We start from the raw sequence: 17987 nt of genomic DNA, 5'->3' as shown, positions 1-17987 counted from the left end.
TAGAGCATGTCTGGAGTGCAGGTTCCTTGAAAAGAAATCGAATCCTACATCAACGCGTGAAGTTATCAAGTTGCAAATATTTTGCTTGATGGGAATATTCTGTTGCTAATACTGGTCGACATGTATGGATTAAGAACTACTTTATTTTAAATACAAGATGGACAACTAATGCATGATCTCATATGGCTACAGTATGGCATGGTTTCTTTCATTGCTACTATCTTCACTTCTTTAGAGTGTTTTTCCTGCCAATCTGTGAGCTTCCGGTGGGCAAAAAAACTGCTCCTCAGGTGGAACTGGTTTTGTTAGCCTGATTGCATCACCTTGCAGATTTCATTTTGTAGGGTAGCCTACCTAAAGAAAGGGTTTCCAAAGGTTTAGCTTCTCAGGACTGAAGTGGTGATTTCCAGAAGCCCTGACCTAAAAGACACACCCTTAATGCTCATTTGTTTCTATCCTATTGCCTTGCTATCCTACGTTAGTCTGGGATGTCACTTGGTAAGGCAGTGGGGAATTCTGCAGACCGATTTTTTGGCAGATTAGGTTGGTTTTACTCTCCTGAGGAACCTTTTCTGGGGTTGTGCGCTGAACACTGATGTTAAAATCATAGCCACTTGCAGTGAAATCTGTACGGGATGGATGATATCGGTTGACCCGCATAATAGTGCAGGCTCATGTGCAGACCAGTCAATAAAAAAACACTTCTGACAAGTACATGACACACACACACACTCCATCTAAGCTGCTTCTGTTTGATCATATCCACTCAGCCTCTTCATATCAAAATATATGATAATTGCATCCGAGCGCAGCTGTGCAGAGCTAATCCGATCAAAGTCAGTACTATTTTATTTATCTTATCCTGATGTGATTGAGTGATTCTAAACAATGGACCATGTACTAGGCAATACTCTTTTAACATGTGTTGAGTTTATGTTAGGGCACGGTTGCTTACTCCAAGCTCATAATAGGGGCTTATACAAGCCAATGTCGTTTACTAACATCCCAGATTATAAGCCAAATTATATGATCCACATCCCAGCTTATGATGATCCCACAGGATGCCCAGAACCACAGCTTATTTTAATTTTTCTTTTCAACACCTCCAATAATATAGGTTACCAAACAGCTAGGCTTATATTAATCTAATGAAATCAATCATAATAAGCTATCTTCTAATTTGTAGTATACCTTTGCATTGGCCCACCCCTAATGAATTGTAGGTAGAACTAAAAAATCACTATTACAGTTAATATATATTTACTGGATAGCTCTGCTGAAAATAAAACGAGAAAAGGGAATCCTCCAAGGTCATTAGGAAAAAAGCAACATAATCAATCGAATCGTTCCAGTTCTTCCTGAAGAGCAGCACTACCAAATGAACAAAGTATGGGTGACACCATGAGTGAAGCTGTTTCCTTGAAGAAACTTTCATAAGAAACATTCTATGATCTATGATATATCCACCTCCGAACTCAAATTACTCCACCGCACCGGTTCGGGCCATTTCAATGTCAGTGAACAATGATGGACATCAAAGCACTCCCCCCAGACCAGGCTATTCATTGTCTTTTTACATGTTATCTGATCAGCTCACGTGCAATAACATCAGTCTGATGGCCTTGCAAATTGCAACCTCAGCAATGTAAGTGGCATCTTGTCGTATTTAGCAGGCATATCCCCTCCTTACATGCCACAAAACTTGGAAACGATGGGGCCAGTACAAGGTCGATGTTGATCATCTGTATTTACCTAGCTCCATTTTCTTCTTGAGTGCCTTCTGTCCGTGGTATATAAACGAGTCGATGATACCCGAGACAGTGAACACACCTGAAAATCATGCATGCCAAATTTGTTAGTTGCACTCGTTGAAACCGTAGCTGAAGCTATTATTATAAACAAAAATACAGGAATGCAACTGATTGCAGGAATGCAGCTGTATGAACACTACAGTCAAATGCACAGCTTAAACTGTTTCATCAGTACTTTTCTGTGAAAGAATGTAGGGAGTCAGTTCCACAAAAAAGTATGCAGTTTATCAAAAGGATGGTCAAAGAATTACTGGAGCATTCAGCAAGACATTTGAGGGTTAATAAAAGGTTTCATTAACAGATGAGTGAATATTGCAGATATAGCGATCTTTTCACAAATGATAACTAAACCTAAACTAAACGTGAAGACCATACCTCCCACTATAGCACAAAGGTTTGTCAGGTAGTGGAGTAGGGATCTACTTTCTTCTGTGAATATCACCTGCAAAACAATTGTTCAATTTTATAGGGGTCGCTGACCTGAAGAACTGAATGAGTAATTTTCAATCTGAGAGGATTACAGCAATGCAAACTGCACTAATAAAAAAACTAGGAATTAATTAATATAGTCGCATATATGTGACAATGACAAAAGGAGTTCATGATGTACGGAAAACTGTATATCTTTTACTACTCCATTATTACCTTTATAGGTGAGAAATCATAGAAGAAAAAAACTCCAGGTTGGGGTTTCGGACGAACATTTCCATCCCTAAAATGTTCCGTTACCGAGAACTGGAAATGAAAGTAACAAAAGGATATTAATGTTGAGGGAATATAAAACAATGAACATAAACAATAGTTCCACGAACCTGGTTCGAATGAATATTGTGTCCTCTTATATCAGTGTATATTGTAGGGACAACCTGGACAGAAAACTCGGTAAGTTCTTTATGCAGCGTTAAACCATAGAACTGAAACATTCATGTACGAAGAAAGACTGCACTTTTATGAAATACTGGTATGTCCCATCTGAAGCTGGCTGTGTCCACTGAGCACTGTGTGTTTTAGAGTAAGAAAATACATATTTATGTTAATAGGAGTGCCTGAAAAACAATTAGCGCAATTTTATGCTCACTGAGTGAAACATATATAGTTACCCATCAAGTGGATTGACAACACCAGGGAATTCTGTCCCAAAGGACAGTTTGTTTATTTTGTGGGTAATCTGGTAAAGTTACAGGTAAATATATTAGAAACATTGAACATAAACATTAAACAGTCAAAATAATCTAAGGGAAAAACTTAACATGATCTACTTACATTGAAACCACCTTCAAGTAATGACAGCTCAGGCACATCTATGTTCGATTCATAAAAACCTTTGCCTGGGGCAAAGTGAAAATTTCCAGCAACTTTACTGACATCTAAAAAACCATGGACATTGCAGCCTTCATCTTGCTGAGTTTTAACTCTCTCAACAAAATCCTCTCTTGCGCACTAAAACAGTCAACAAACACCAGTGGATCTCAGGAATAAAGAAAGTGTGCAGGAAACTTTTAAAAAGTTCACCAGAAAAAGTTGTTTGCTAATTAGAAACCAACACATGAAGTATATAACTCTAAGAGCACATTCTGAATCAGATCTAATGTCAGGCAAATGACATAAAAAAATACTTCAAGTACAAAAACTGCCACTACATTGCAGACGGCAATTTCTGTTAATCAAGGCACACGATGGATCAAGGAACCACCTCCAAACGATTGTGATTTCTCAAAAGCAGCGAATTAATTGTGCACCATAAGTTAAGAAGTAAGATTCTCCCAAAAAAAGGTTAAATGTAAACCTTCCTGATGAAAAAATCCAGGTAAAATAGCTGATATACCTGGTCAATTAGGTCAGGATTTGTCAGAGCCCATCCTTTCTTCTTATATGCCTCCCGGACTTCTTCGCAAGAATTACAACATTGTTCATCCGACTGAGCTTTCCAAGTAGGTTGAAGCAATTCGAAGTTGAGAAGTAAAGCATAACATGGATAAAGAATGTTGAAATAAAAGTTACATTAAAACAAAATTAACCAAAAAGGGAAAAAAAAGGAGCACGTACCTCCTCAGCACCATAACACGTACCACAATATTGTTCACCTTTGTCGAGCCTTCCTCCATGTTTTTGCAATGGTCTCTCGATCTATACAGATATTTTTTCTATCAAGGATATGCATGTGTAATTGCTAAAAGTACAACCAAACCAGCCTTATATCTTCAATTGACGAGGTTTCATTGTGGTTGTGGTACATATTGGAGGAAACATGAAAACAATACGTCCGACAGTCATATAGAACAATTTCAAGATAACACGGTTGGAAAACGCTTCTATACTAAATTCAAATATAACAATAATGAACTACTTATGTCATTAAAAACATGTATGAATGCCAACTTTAAATTTCTAGCTTCTTGATGTCATGTCACAATTTGGTAATTTTCCCCATGAGTTCTAGAAGCGCTTAAGGAGCAACAATTCAGCAGTGAACTGGACGAAAACACATGGGCTAAGCACAGAAGAAACTAAGAAATTTACTGGTATGCTCATAATATTGTGTGGTTATAAAGACTCATCGCTCCCGGGTTCGAGCCCCAGCCTCATATTATGCGGGTAAGGCTTGGCGCCTAAAGATACCCTACCCTTCCCCAGACCCCGTACAGTGTGGGAAGCCTACGGCACTGGGTACGCCCTTTAGATGGCTCTCAAAATTCAACCTTCTGTTTGTAAAATATAAACTGTGGTATTGCCCTAGAAATGTGTTCAGTCGTATTTGTTGGTTGGTTCAACTTTTGAAAGAAAAGTGGAGATTCTACCAATACTTCATCCACCACAATTGCTACAACTGTCATAAAATATGAACACTATTTTTTATGAGCTAGTGCAATGCAAGTCTGCAACAGCCAACAGAGGCCACTAACCTTTGCTCCACCAATGCTAACTTTTCTTGCTTCAATAACATTACCATGTGCATCTAATCGTATCTTTTCGATGTCATGCCTCTACAAGGAAAAGAAAACAATAGAATCATTATATGAAAAATCAAAAAATAAATTAACAAAGCATCACAAAGAAAGATAACTTCAGAACGTACAATGTCCTGGTGCTGTTCTCCACTAATATCCATTGTATCAACGCTGAGGAGGGTGCAAGGAATGCTCAGAAAAGTAATATCAAACTGTAAATTGGAGTTACCATCACAGAAGTCATTTGTTAGGCACTACTACACGACAATGTATGTGTCTCTCTCTATAAAACGGAAAGGATAGAAGTATAACAAATAACCTACAGACAGTTTATTTAGTTAAAAAAGTACTAACATTTACTCGTAGCCTTTCTCCTCTTGATGTGTCCACAACTAACTTAGTCTCTGTTGCTGAATAAAAATATGACCCTGAAAACATTATGAACACACAAAAGTCATTAGCAGATGCTCCATTCTGCTTATTTAAGCACAGTATGTAACATAACAAAGCATTTCCTTACAATAATCACATGTTGATAAGACGAACAACATCAGTAGATCATAGATTTTAGAGGCGTAAACAAGATGAGGTTAAGTTTTTCGAAGAGCAATAAAAAAGTGCATAAAAAGAGATGACAAATGCCATGAATTTCATGACAGGACACTAAAATTTGCCAATGACAGAAAACTATGAGGCATAATACTATCCAAACTGCATCTGTAGTAGCACAGGGCATCAACCTTCTTCATCCCTATTTGTCTTTGGACAAACACTCGCTGAGATAAACTGTATTTATTTTGTGATAATGGACATATTCCTCATTTCTATAGGCATTTTAGCCTAAAATTTGCAGCTCTGCTATGACAAATTCAGAGCAAATGTTAGGTGGACACACGAGCTTGGCACAGGAAAAATGAATTGTGTGCCACAAGCGATGACTATAAGACCCCGTTTGGTTTCATTAGTCCTAGGACTAAAGTTTAGTGTCTGAACTAAACTTTAGTCCATACCCGTTTGGTTGTAGGGACTAATTAGATTCTAAATACATTAAATGCAACACATAAAGACCAAAATACTCCTTTTCTTGTTTCATGCCAGTTTTCTAGGCAAGGGCAAATGGAGTAAATGTTGCCCATTAGTCCCTTTTAGCATCCATGTGAGGGACTAGAGACTAAAGCTAATTAGTCCCTACTTTAGTCCTTCCGTTTGGTAAAATAGAGACTAAACGAGACTAAAAATCAGGGACTAAAAATTAGTCACTCTAACCAAACGGGACCTAAATTAGCCAGTACTTTGAGGAAACACTTAACAGAAAATATTTTTTTTACCAAAAATGTCTTATACAGGCAAACCATGAAAGTCAGGTACTACCGTACTAGCACATCAGGTTCCGAAAAATGTGATGTAAATCCGTGTCAGTCCAAATTTGCAGACTAAAAACAGAATCTTTCCCTCAAATAGAGTTTACAGAATACTGATTGATGTTGTTTGCATAAACCATAGGATCTTCTCACCTCTATATGCACATTCGGTCTCTCAATCAATCAATCTAGTAACTCCACGAAATTTCATTCTCTTTCAATTGCCCCCACCAAATTGTGGCAACCATACGAACTAAAACCGAAAGCAACTGAAAATCCAAGCTTTTTTGAAATATTCCAGAAGCTCAGAGTCTCATGCCCAAATAGTGTGTTTAAAAATAATCGTTCGCATTATGCATTATTAGGATTCGCGTCCATGCCTAACGGTAATTTTACCAAAACAGGATATCTTTCCTCCCACGCCGCCAACAGCACTATAGTTTACGCCCAGAAGTCTGCTGCATTAATCTGGACGGTACCATGCGAACGCACAGTGGCTTCTCGAAATTCCATCTTTTTTCTCCACATAATCACAGGCATGCAGCAGCAATCAGTACCCCGAAGGGGCGAAGGGGCTCAGAATTCATCATTTTCTTTCTTTACTTCTGACGAACTTACACATCGAATTCCACAACCATGCCGCGGCAACAAGGCCACACAATAGAAAAAAAAGGGAAAAGAAGAACAAATGCGACTACTACCAGCCGCCGGAGAGTCGCTTACTGGTCTCGGAGATGAAGAGAAGCAGCATGACGACGGCGGCGACGAGCGTGACGATGCCGCCGGAGAGCGTCCGCTTGTAGAAGTCCTCGTTCACCTTGGGGTACGCGTCCAACCGCTTGAGCCTCTGCAGGAACGCGTCCATCTCTCCTCTTGCTACTCGGACACCGGCGCCGGACGGCAGCACCCTCGCTCGCTCGCGAACCCTACCTAGCCCGTCCCTCCTGATCTGAGCTCCCGACTCCCGAGAGCACTGGCCCGCGGAAACCGCGGCGACGCGGCGCGAGGTGGGGTAGGCTGGGCTTTGACCGCCGCGATTCTCCGAGATGCCGACGGGGTCGGGGTAAGCAGGCAGGGAGGCGGAGATTGATTACGAGGGCGACGTCATAGCGTGGACGCGGTAATGGTGGGATTTAGCCATTTAGGACTAAATTCCACACGCGCGCGCGCAACGCGGCGGGACGTGACTGGTTGGCAGCAGCGGGAATGCGTTGGAGCCCGCCTACGTGGCAGGTCCGGTTCTGTTGGGTTGCTGGTTTATGAAGAGTGCACGAGATTTCTAAGCGACCTTGCCAACGACGTTTTCTCGCTCATCTCAAACGTTTTCTTGCTCAAAGAGAGAGGCTACTAAAAATTTTGGACGACGAAGAATTTGATCTCATGTCATTTTTCATTTATATAAATATGTACAAATATATATATAAACGAATTTTAGTTTTATATGTGAAGAGAGATCCGAGGTCTTTGGTTTCGCGATGTTATGTTTGTTGTACACCTGAGTGTTGATTAATTAAGAGATCAAGTTGTTGGTGAGCTAACCAGGTCTGCGTAGCAATTTGTGGCCGTGCCAAGTGTGGGTCTGGGGCTTTTGAAAAAGGTCAGCTTGTTCAACTTTCGTTTCCATTTAGTCCATGGCGTGTCAAAACTCAAGGACTAGTTATTTTTATTTCCTGTTTGGATCTTAGTCACTTTACTTTTGGGTTGTTCTCTTTAATTAGCCGACTATTTTGAATGTTGTACGAATTAAGTCGAACGAAGCTGTTTAACTCATGAGACCCCCCACCACCACCACATATCAGTCATGGAATTAAATCAATTAATACAGCAAGAAAACTGTACGTACCATATCAGAGTGACGCCAATGACACGTGTCAGCCCGGCCGATCTTACGATCTAGCTACCTCGTACGTAGCATCAGCCGAGATAAAGTTTGCAGTAGAAAACTGTAGCATAGCGTACGTAGAGAATGGTGAAGTTTGAACGAAAACGTAGCATAACGTACGTAGTCAGTCAGAAGCAACGAATCATTAGACAGTGACAGCCACTAATTCATCGGAGAAGCCACCTCCAGATGCAAAACCAACAGACTCGATCAACGAATCATTGGACCAAGGTTAGCAAGCAACCCATCCGCATCCAGACTGTTCAGAGTATAGTGCCTTTATTATATTATATAAACAAATAAACAAGAGACCTAAGGACACAAATGAGAGTAGAGAACAGTGGCTAATTTATTGATCTATGGTCATATATTTATTTCGGTTGGGAAGCTGGTTTACCAGAGGAGAGATAGCTGCGGCAGCTTTAGAGGTGGTTCGTTGTGGTGTTTGGGCGAGTCAAGAATATGATCGATACCGGAGCAGATGCTCCATCCTACAATCCTTTTTTCTACTGCTTCTGTCGAAATCATGATGTAGAAGGCTTCTGTTCTTGGCGACACGATGATAATGTTTTAGAGTATAATGTCTTAAATATGAACAAGAAACTGAGAAACGAGGCACGGGTTTGTGGTTTGTGATTCGTAACAAAGACAAACAGCATAACCAAGCAGCCCATCAGCGCATCGATTGACCTGATCCGATCAACATCAACAAGAGAACAAGTACAACCATCTCATCAAACAAAACCATGGATATGCCTTGCATAGCAGCCATAATAAGAGGTACTATCAGTATGGTAGATGGACACATGGTAGCAAAATTACATAGCTAAAAGATAAAAAAAGGAAACGGACATAGGGCCGGAGCGCTACATCTCATCTCATCTTGAGAAAGGCGAAGCAGCTGCAATGGGTGCCGGGGCTGGCTCACTGGGTGCCAGGGGTGGTACTGATGATGTCCGAGTCACCTGGAGCAGGCATCACAGGAGTTAAGGGCATGTTTGTTTCAGCTTATAGATTATATAATCTGGGTTATAATCTAGATTATATTGGTAGTCTAGACTATACAGATGCAGATTATTCACAAAGATAATAGTACCCTTGTTTATTTATTTGATATTTAGTGCAGTTATGACATTCTATCGATTCATACAAATATAGTGATGACAAATTTCGTGATTTTGATGTACATAAACATGGGTAGTGGGTCTTTGGACAAAAATAATCTCAAATAAGCTACTTTTGAGGATATTATGAGATTATCATGATCCGGGATTTAGATTGTATAATTTGAACCTATAATCTAGGTGTTTGTTTACCCACTAGATTATTTGAACTAGATTATATAGTCTGAGCAGATTATAATCCGAAACAAATAGGGCCTAAGAATTGTGCAGTGACGGCCTAAGAATTGTGCAGTGACAGTTCGGACAGAAACAAGATAATGGCAATTCAACAGGAACGAACCTGGGTCGATGATACTGAGGCAGCACACCCTGTAGTACTTGCCGCAGGCAGTGCCAAGATCAACATTGTCTGAAAAGTCAAAAAAGTGTTAATATATTACATACTAGCAAATAACTAAATCAAAACACATCTTGCAATAGATAATCCTGAAAGGGTGAAGGTGGCCTTACTTCCGTGGAAATGGTGCACACTAACTTTGGCCAGCATGGCGTAGTACTCAATCTCAGACTTCCTAAGTGGAGGGCAGTTGTTTGCGATGATGATCAGCTTTCCTGAACAGAGACATTAGGTTGTAAGAGCTCAAAATCAAGTGTGCTCGAAAGCCAACACTGCATTTTTCTCAAGCGTTCCCAGGTGCCAAAACAACAGCGTTTGCACAATGTTAACACAACGCTTACAAGAAGCCACATAACAATTAGCAAGCTAATCTTAAGGACTCAACAGCATTAAAAGTTCTGGAAAATGTGAAACTAGTAATACATTTTGCCAGTATTATTCATGCTGAGAAGACCCCGTCACTCAAACAAAAGTGACATTTTGGTGTATTAACATAACCACATCAAGGAATCAGTTAGCAAATATTCCAACCTCCATTTGTATTCCAGGTTTAGAATAAATCAAGAACCATAATCAGGAGGCTGGCTTTGCTCTAGGGTGCTGCATTCATCTCAAAGGCACAGTAAAATAAAGCCAAAGAGCCAAACTCCAGCCCCATTCATAAACTATGAAACAATACAACAGTTGCATATGCTAAAGTTCTGCGTTCACTATTCAAACACAATGGAACAAACCAAAACAGCCAACTACAAAAGAAAATAACCCTACTAAAAACGTGAAAACGGCATTGTTGCCACCTCCATTTGTCCTCCATAAATGAAGAAATGAAAGAGGACTTCATCATGAAAAGCTGGCATCGTTCTAGGGTACTGTATTCATCTCTAAAGCAGGGATAAAAAGAAGCCAGAGAGGCAAACTTCAGTCCCATTAGACAAAACGATGTTCAAATTCTAAAGCCTCACAGTGGACTTAAAACGAAACTGCGGGTACACTCTACAAGTTAATTTCTACACCGACCAAAAATATAGCATATTTCTTAACATATTTAGCTGGAAGAAACTAATATTTGCCACTAACCAAAGCACGCATAGCCTTCACAAATCGAAGGACCACAAGATCATCATACATCGAATGACTTTCAAATATCGCAAAAGGATCAAAGATCATCATACATCGATAAGTACCGCAATCCACGAAAACATAAGCCGATACATTTCATAACGACAGATATAAATTATATACCCTCACTCGTACAAATCCATACGGGCATACGGCTCAATGTCATTCGATTCTATCAGAGGGAAAGGAAAGGGCAACGCTTAGAAAAAGAAATGGAATCGATACCCTTGGAGTTGCGCAGCGTCTTGAGGACGGTCTTGTAGCCCAGGGTGTACTTGCCGCTCTTCATCACCAGCTGCAGCTTGTTGTTGATGCTCTCTGTGCTCTTCTTCTGCATAGATCGAAACCAACGGGAGACCAATCAACATCACAGGAAAATTCACCCCGAAGTGGAAGAGAGGACCAACTGAGGTTGCTTGGGGTTCATACCGACTTCTTCGTGGGAGCCATCGGATCGAGCAGACACTGGCGGCAATGGGATGGGGCGGCGGTGCGAAGTGCTGCTGCGCGCAAGCGACTGCGGGCTGCGGCGGCGCAAATGGGCGGCTCACTAGGGTTTAGCAGCGGACGCTGTATATATAGACGTGCTAGTGGACCATACTACCAGTCCAACCCAAACCGTTCCAACCCATCAACATTTTCAGCCCAAACCTTCCTCTGAACAAGCTCAAACCGTGGATTCCAGCCCACTACACACATAAGACTAACTTCAACTGTTTTCAAGTGCCCCTACCTACACAGAAGATTTCTAACCTCTATATGTTTTAGCGGTGTTTTTTAAAATATCCTCTAAATTTAGAGAATACTCATCTATAGAATTCTTTGTATACAGATATTTTCTTCTCTATCTATTTTTATACTTTAAACAATAAATTAAGTAAAACTAAAATATGTATAAGACATTTGAATGTATGATAAATACTTACTTACAAAATCTATAGCAAAATATGTATTTAATATAGGTATTTAACATATACACCACATGTGTTGACTTTATGGGAGTGCAGTTTGATTGGCTGCATGTCGGAGTTATAGGTGTATGTCGGCGTTTCGAGACCGGGGGATCCCTGGGCCGACGAGTGAAATGTCGCCGCGTGCCCCAGACCAGATGGGTCGGCGCGAGACGGAGCACGAAGGGGGGAACCAAAGGAGGGAGACAGGCAAAAGGGGGAAACCCACGGCCTTCGTGTTGTCCTACGCCCAGGTCGGGTGCGCTTGCAGTATGGGGTTACAAGCGTCCGCGTGGGAGAGAGCGATGGACTCTACGCGTCGCCCCGTCCTCCCGTGCGGCCAACCTTCTCTAAGAGGGCCCTGGTCCTTCCTTTTATAGGCGCAAGGAAAGGATCCAGGTGTACAATGGGGGTATAGCAGTGTGCTAACGTGTCCAGCGGAGGAGAGCTAGCGCCCTAAGTACATGCCATCGTGGCAGCCGGAGAGGTCTTGGCACCTGGTTCGTGTGGCGTCGTGGCCGTCGGAGGAGCGCTGGAGCCTGGCGGAGGGACAGCTGTCGGGGCTGTCGAGTCCTTGCTGACGTCCTCCTGCTTCCGTAAGGGGGCTGAGAGTCGCCATCGTCATGGAGCGTGCGGGGCGCCATCATTATTTATCTGGCGGAGCGAGCCAGATGGGACACCGGTCTTGTTCCCCGCAGCCTGAGTCAGCTTGGGGTAGGGTAATGATGGCGCCTCCTGATGACGTGGTCGGTCCGTGCCCTAGGTTGGGCGATGTGGAGGCTCCTCCAAGGTCGAGGTCGAGTCCGAACCCCTGGGTCGGGCGAGGCGGAGACCGTCGGCTGAGGCCAGGGCTGAGTCCGAGCCCTGGGGTCGGGCGAAGCGGAGTTCGCCGTCTTCAGGGGCTGAGCCCGAGTCCGAGCCCTGGGTCGGGCGGATCGGAGTTCGTCGTCTTCAGGGGCTGAGCCTGAGTCCGAGCCCTGGGTCGGGCGGAGCGGAGTTCGCCGTCTTCCGGGGCCTAGCCCGAGTCCGAGCCCTGGGTCGGGCGGAGCGGAGTTCGCCGTCTTCCGGGGCTTAGCCCGAGTCCGAGCCCTGGGTCGGGCGGAGCGGAGTTCGCCGTCTTCCGGGGTCCGAGCCCTGGGTCGGGCGGAGCGGAGTTCGCCGTCTTCTGGGGCTTAGCCCGAGTCCGAGCCCTGGGTCGGGCGGAGCGGAGTTTCCTATGGTGCCTGAGGCCGGGCCTGACTGCCTGTCAGCCTCACTCTGTCGAGTGGCACAGCAGTCGGAGCGGCGCAGGCGGCGCTGTCCTTCTGTCAGGCCGGTCAGTGGAGCGGCGAAATGATTGCGGTCACTTCGGCTCTGTCGATCGGAGGGCGTGCGTCAGGATAAAGGTGTCAGGCCACCTTTGCATTAAATGCTCCTGCGCTTTGGTCGATTGGTGTGGCGATTTGGCCAGGGTTGCTTCTTGGCGAAGACCGGGCCTCGGGCGAGCCGGAAGTATGTTCGTCGCTGGAGGGGGGCCTCGGGCGAGACGGAAATCCTCCGGGGTCGGCTGCCCTTGCCCGAGGCTGGGCTCGGGCGAGGCGTGATCGAGTCCCTCGAACAGACCGATCCCTGACTTAGTCGTACCCATCAGGCCTTTGCAGCTTTATGCTGATGGGGGTTACCAGCTGAGAATTAGGAGCCTTGAGGGTACCCCTAATTATGGTCCCCAACAGTAGCCCCCGAGCCTCGAAGGGAGTGTTAATACTCGCTTGGAGGCTTTTGTCGCACTTTTTTGCAAGGGGACCAGCTTTTCTCGGTTGCGTTTTGTTCCGGTGGGTGCGCGCGAGCGCACCCGCCGGGTGTAGCCCCCGAGGCCTCGGAGGAGTGGTTTGACTCCTCCGAGGTCTTAATGCCTCGCGCAATGCTTTGGCTGGTCTGGTCGTTCCCTCATGCGAGCTGGTCGTAGCCCGGGTGCACGGTCGGGTCCCAAGTTCTCGGGCTGGTATGTTGACGCTGTCAACGGTTTGGCCGGAGCCGGGTTTGCGAGAGCAGCCCCCGAGCCTCTGCACAGGGCGAGAGGACGGTCAGGGACAGACTCGACTTTTTTACATACGCCCCTGCGTCGCCTTTCCGCAAGGAGGAGGGGGAAAGCGCCATGTTGCCCTCGAAGGGCACCGAACATGGTGTCTCCGGTGAGCTGCTGGCGGGTAATCTGAGCGGACGTCCGTGCCCCATTTGCTAGGGGTCAGCTAGAGGCCCAGAGGCACGCCCAAAAGTACCTGCGGGTGATCTGCCGGACCCGGTCCCCTGTCGACGGGGTCCGAGGGCTCGTTGCCTCCCTCTGATGGGATTCCGTTACAAGATCGTTCCCGCTGGTCTCGGAAATGTCCTAGGGTACCTCGGGAGCGTAGCCCGAGCCTTGGTTATGTATCGAACGTACCCATGGTCATCCCTCGCTCTATGTCTGAGGCGACTGTGAACCCTTCGAGGGCCAGCCTTCGAACCCCTGATCAGTAGTGGGCGCGGAGCCCGAGTGGCCTGAGGCGGCCGTTGAACCATTCTGAGGGGCCGACCTTCGAACCTCTGACCAGTAGTGGGTGTGGAGCCCACGCGCTCTGAGGCGACTGTTAAACCCCTCCGAGGGGTCAGCCTTCGAACCTCTGATCAGTAGGGAGGCTCGGAGCCTGTTTCCTTCACGGAGGAGGATCCTTTTCGGGGTATCCCCCTTTCCCGGTCCCTGTCGTAAGAGAGAGAAAGAGGAAAAGGAAAAGGATACGAAATTGAATGACGTGGCGTACCTTTTTTTGACGCGGTCATTATGGCGAAGGCGAAGCGTCGCTTGCTTCTCCTGCCAGAGGCGTCGCATGTCCCGCCGCGGAGTTAATGCGACGGAGCGAGTGGTTCGTGGGGCGGCCGTTGCGCGTGCGCGAGCCGTTCGAGGAATGGAACACGGGCGCGTCGTCTTCACGCCGTGAGAGAGGGTTCTCTCGCTGCCCCCGGATGGGACGTAAGCTTGGCTGACGACATGACCGCTGCTCTTGCCCGCCTGCCACCGCCATTACTGCCGGCCCATTTTTGGCTGTATTGACCGTCGCGTCAGGCTGGCGCTGCTGGGTCGTGCGCTGGGTCGCCTCGAGTCGCGGTACTGGTTCCGCGGTCGAGGAGGCGCGGTAGTGGTGCGAGTGGCGGTGCAGTTGCTTGCACGTAGCGACCGACGCGCCGGTTGCATGACGCGTGGGCGTGGGCCTCCATGTTGGGCGTGTTGGAAGTCGGAGAGGTGCGCCCACTTGGCGTGGTTGCATGTCGCCTGCATGGCTGCCCGCCCTTTTGTCCGCTGGTCTGGGCGAAAGTGGAGGGGCGCTTGTAACCGCTGGACGGTTGCATGCACCGCGCGCGGCGGTTTGGCTTCTTCTGCCCTGGGCCAGCTTGCATGACGTGTGGGACCCAGCCCCCGCGCCGTAGGGGGGACCTTGGAGTGTGTTGGAGAAGACTCAGCCCACGACGGCTGGGGACGCAAGTAGGGAGAGTCGCCTTTAAAAGGAGGGTGACCCCCTTGAAAGGCGACCATGTCTTCGCGCTCCCTTATGCATCGTGTCTTTCCACCTTCCGAGCCCCCGGATGGGGGACACCCGCAATCCTTCCGCCTTGTCGTTGGAGGAACGCAACTTCGGGGAAGTTGGTACCTTTCAGCCATCGTTCGGCTTCAAGGATTTTCATCAGTCAGCCCGGCTGCACCCCTCCGCCGGCGGTCACCCAAGACGGTGACCACCAGCCCCTGGGTGGGGAGAAGCAAGTCGGGCTGCGATCTTGGTCCCACCCTCAGCTTCAAGGATGTTCATCATCCTCGCTGGGGTGGAGGCCGGGCTGAGCCGGAGCTCTACCTCCCGCGCGGGTTCGTGGGTCGGTCTCTCCTTCGGCGTTCGAGGGAGAGGGCGCTCACCGGCCCTGCGGGCGGGTCGGACTTCGACAACGCGGAGCTGGTCGACGGCGGGCGTCGTCAGCCTCAGCGCGTCGGGCTCGCAGGCTTGGCTCCCGGTGCCCCCTCCTGCCAGAAGGGCGATTGTCGCGCCGTGCGCACGGGAGGACCGCCCAAGACGTCGCGCGCTGCCAGGGCGGCGTTCGTGTTCTGGGGCGGTCCTGCCTTTGCACCGGTACGGCGCCCCCGCGCGGAGGTCGGTGCTCCGCTCGTCCGGGAGGATCCGAGTGGGGATCTGCCGGTGGGCTGACGGCCCCTGTCGTCGGTGCCGAGGCGGAGGCGGCTCGAGAAGCCCCCGTCACCGACGGGATCACCGCCACCATCCGCGCTTCGGGCCTCCGGCTCTTTGTACTTGTCCTCGCCCCTCGAGCGTCGGCGTGGGCGAGGACAAGGTTGCAGCGGTGTTCGCCCTGAGGCCATCGCTGCTGCAGTTCGGCCACCCGGAGCGGGGGCCGTTGTCGTTGCTGCGGAGGTGGAACCGGAGTTCCGTTTGTAATGGCATCTTGAATGCCGGTCTTTTGTTCATTGTGGCTGTCGGGGCCTGAACATGTATGTATTTTTGGCGCGGAGCCGTGTTTTTTCCTCATTTTCGAGCACTAAGACTCGCCCGTTGGTTGTCTGAACCGCTTCACCAAGCGTGAGTCGCCCCGTGCAAAGGTGACGAGTGAGGTATCCGTATCCCGGAGGCGTAGGAGTCCCTCAGCTCGGTCGGCCTTGTTGTCCGAGGCTTCTCTTGCTTAGTTAAAGGAACCTCTCGGCCGCTCTTCGATGAGCCGAGGCCAGGGGTAGCAGTGTCAGCATAGACAGAGGCATAGTTGGCTCGAAAAGAAGACTTGGTCGGCCGGAGCCTGGCCGGGTCGTCCGTTAGCGGGACCGACGCCGTAGTTGATCTGCCGAGGCCTCGGGCCGGGCTGATGTCTTCGGGGGACAGCTGGCCGAGGCCTCGGGGTGACCAGCCGAGCCGCCTGCTCGAGCCGGATTCTCGGAGAAGTCCCTGGCGGCGATGGCCCGGACGTGATGATGACGTCGTCCTTCAGAGTGGAGATCCTCGGACCGCGTCGCCGTCCGAGGCTAGGTCGGACCTTGCTGAAGGTGTAGTCGACGCCGAGGGTGCTGCGGCTCCCTTCAACTGTCGAGATCCAAGCCTGCAGGATCGGATTATCTTGTAGTGTGTGTTTTCTGCGGCCGCCGAGGCCCAAACACATCCTCGCCGTGTTGTAAAGCTGCGCTTCTTTTCCTCTTGCTTCGAGTATCTGGACTTTTTCGTCGGTAACAGAGTTGTTTGTGCGAGCGAGAGTTGTTTTTCACGGAAGGTGATGAGTGAGGTATCCGTATCCCGGAGGCGTAGGAATCCCTCGGCTCGGTCGGCCTTGCCGCTTACGCGCACTCTTGCCCATCCATAGGGTTCTGCCACCGACGCAGTCGAGAAGGCCCGAAGAATCGTTTCGGCAGAGGTGCTTTCGAGCATGAAGACTTGTTCGGTCCGCGGAATCGCTTATGCGAACGCGAGTTACTTATCGCAGAAGGTGATGAGTGAGGTATCCGTATCCCGGAGGCGTAGGAGTCCCTCGGCTCGGTCAGCCTTGGCTGCTTACGTGTACTCTGTCGTTTTCAGGATCCGCTTTCGAAGTAGTCGAAAAGCACGAAAGACATTCTGGCGGAAAGGATCCTTTTTTCGAGAAAAAAAAATTCGACGCAGAGGGGGTTGCCCCCTTTTAGCCCCCGAGGGAGGGTCGGGCTTTGCCGAGGCAAGGCTGACCCTTCCTTGATGACTAAACTTTGCGTAGGAACGAGGTATACGAACAACTTGAAAGCATCTTAAGGGTAGAAGCGACGTAGTTGTTGGATGTTCCAAGCGTTGCTGTAGACCTCGCCTTGGCTGTTGGCCAACTTGTATGTTCCGGGCTTCAGAACTTTGGCGATGACGAACGGCCCTTCCCAGGGAGGCGTGAGCTTGTGCCGCCCTCGGGCGTCTTGTCGCAGCCGAAGCACCAGGTCGCCCACCTGGAGGTCTCGGGACCGGACCCCTCGGGCGTGGTAGCGTCGCAGGGACTGCTGGTACCGCGCCGAGTGTAGCAAGGCCATGTCCCGAGCCTCTTCCAGCTGGTCCAGCAAGTCTTCTTGATTAGCTTGGTTGCTTTGGTCAGCATAGGCCCTCGTCCTCGGGGAACCGTATTCTAAGTCTGTGGGTAAGATGGCCTCGGCCCCATAGACTAGAAAGAACGGCGTGAAGCCCGTGGCTCGGCTCGGTGTTGTCCTCAGACTCCAGACCACCGAGGGGAGTTCCTTCATCCATCGCTTGCCGAACTTGTTGAGGTCGTTGTAGATCCGAGGCTTGAGTCCTTGTAGAATCATGCCGTTGGCACGCTCCACTTGCCCATTCGTCATGGGGTGAGCCACGGTGGCCCAGTCCACCCGGATGTGGTGATCCTCGCAGAAG

The 17987-nt window shown here is 48.1% G+C and overlaps 2 protein-coding genes across 2 annotated transcripts; both read right to left on the bottom strand.

Annotated features, from left to right (window-relative positions):
* Nucleotides 1–1332: 1332 nt before the first annotated feature.
* On the bottom strand, nt 1333–7110 carry LOC100273285 (uncharacterized). Its single transcript, NM_001147726.1, has 13 exons — nt 6844–7110; nt 5114–5187; nt 4888–4971; nt 4715–4795; nt 3858–3938; nt 3637–3729; nt 3075–3251; nt 2912–2979; nt 2758–2809; nt 2624–2677; nt 2457–2546; nt 2187–2253; nt 1333–1830 (listed from the first exon to the last, which is right to left on the bottom strand). The coding sequence occupies exons 1-13, from the start codon at nt 6983–6985 to the stop codon at nt 1739–1741; spliced, it is 1155 nt and encodes a 384-aa protein (NP_001141198.1). The 5' UTR covers nt 6986–7110; the 3' UTR covers nt 1333–1738.
* A 1552-nt stretch (nt 7111–8662) lies between these two features.
* On the bottom strand, nt 8663–11171 carry LOC100285769 (60S ribosomal protein L30-2). Its single transcript, NM_001291595.1, has 5 exons — nt 11072–11171; nt 10868–10973; nt 9637–9738; nt 9467–9535; nt 8663–8967 (listed from the first exon to the last, which is right to left on the bottom strand). The coding sequence occupies exons 1-5, from the start codon at nt 11090–11092 to the stop codon at nt 8927–8929; spliced, it is 339 nt and encodes a 112-aa protein (NP_001278524.1). The 5' UTR covers nt 11093–11171; the 3' UTR covers nt 8663–8926.
* Nucleotides 11172–17987: the final 6816 nt, after the last annotated feature.

The sequence above is a fragment of the Zea mays genome, chromosome 6 (assembly GCF_902167145.1).
Source record: "Zea mays cultivar B73 chromosome 6, Zm-B73-REFERENCE-NAM-5.0, whole genome shotgun sequence".
Lineage (NCBI taxonomy): Eukaryota > Viridiplantae > Streptophyta > Magnoliopsida > Poales > Poaceae > Zea > Zea mays.
Note: the sequence above shows the minus strand (reverse complement) of the source record. Positions and strands in the feature narration are given on the sequence as shown.

What these genes read in the sequence shown, in the direction of transcription:
- LOC100273285 (NM_001147726.1), bottom strand. Translation starts at nt 6,985, where the DNA reads ATGGACGCGTTCCTGCAGAGGCTCAAGCGGTTGGACGCGTACCCCAAG. An exon ending in CGTGTTATGGTGCTGAGGAG is followed by an intron (nt 3,730 to 3,857) that starts GTACGTGCTCCT and finishes TGGAAAGCTCAG; the next exon opens with TCGGATGAACAATGTTGTAA. An exon ending in ATGATTTCTCACCTATAAAG is followed by an intron (nt 2,254 to 2,456) that starts GTAATAATGGAG and finishes ATTGTTTTGCAG; the next exon opens with GTGATATTCACAGAAGAAAG.
- LOC100285769 (NM_001291595.1), bottom strand. Translation starts at nt 11,092, where the DNA reads ATGGCTCCCACGAAGAAGTCG. An exon ending in TGGCTCCCACGAAGAAGTCG is followed by an intron (nt 10,974 to 11,071) that starts GTATGAACCCCA and finishes CGATCTATGCAG; the next exon opens with AAGAAGAGCACAGAGAGCAT. An exon ending in TGTGCACCATTTCCACGGAA is followed by an intron (nt 9,536 to 9,636) that starts GTAAGGCCACCT and finishes TTGACTTTTCAG; the next exon opens with ACAATGTTGATCTTGGCACT.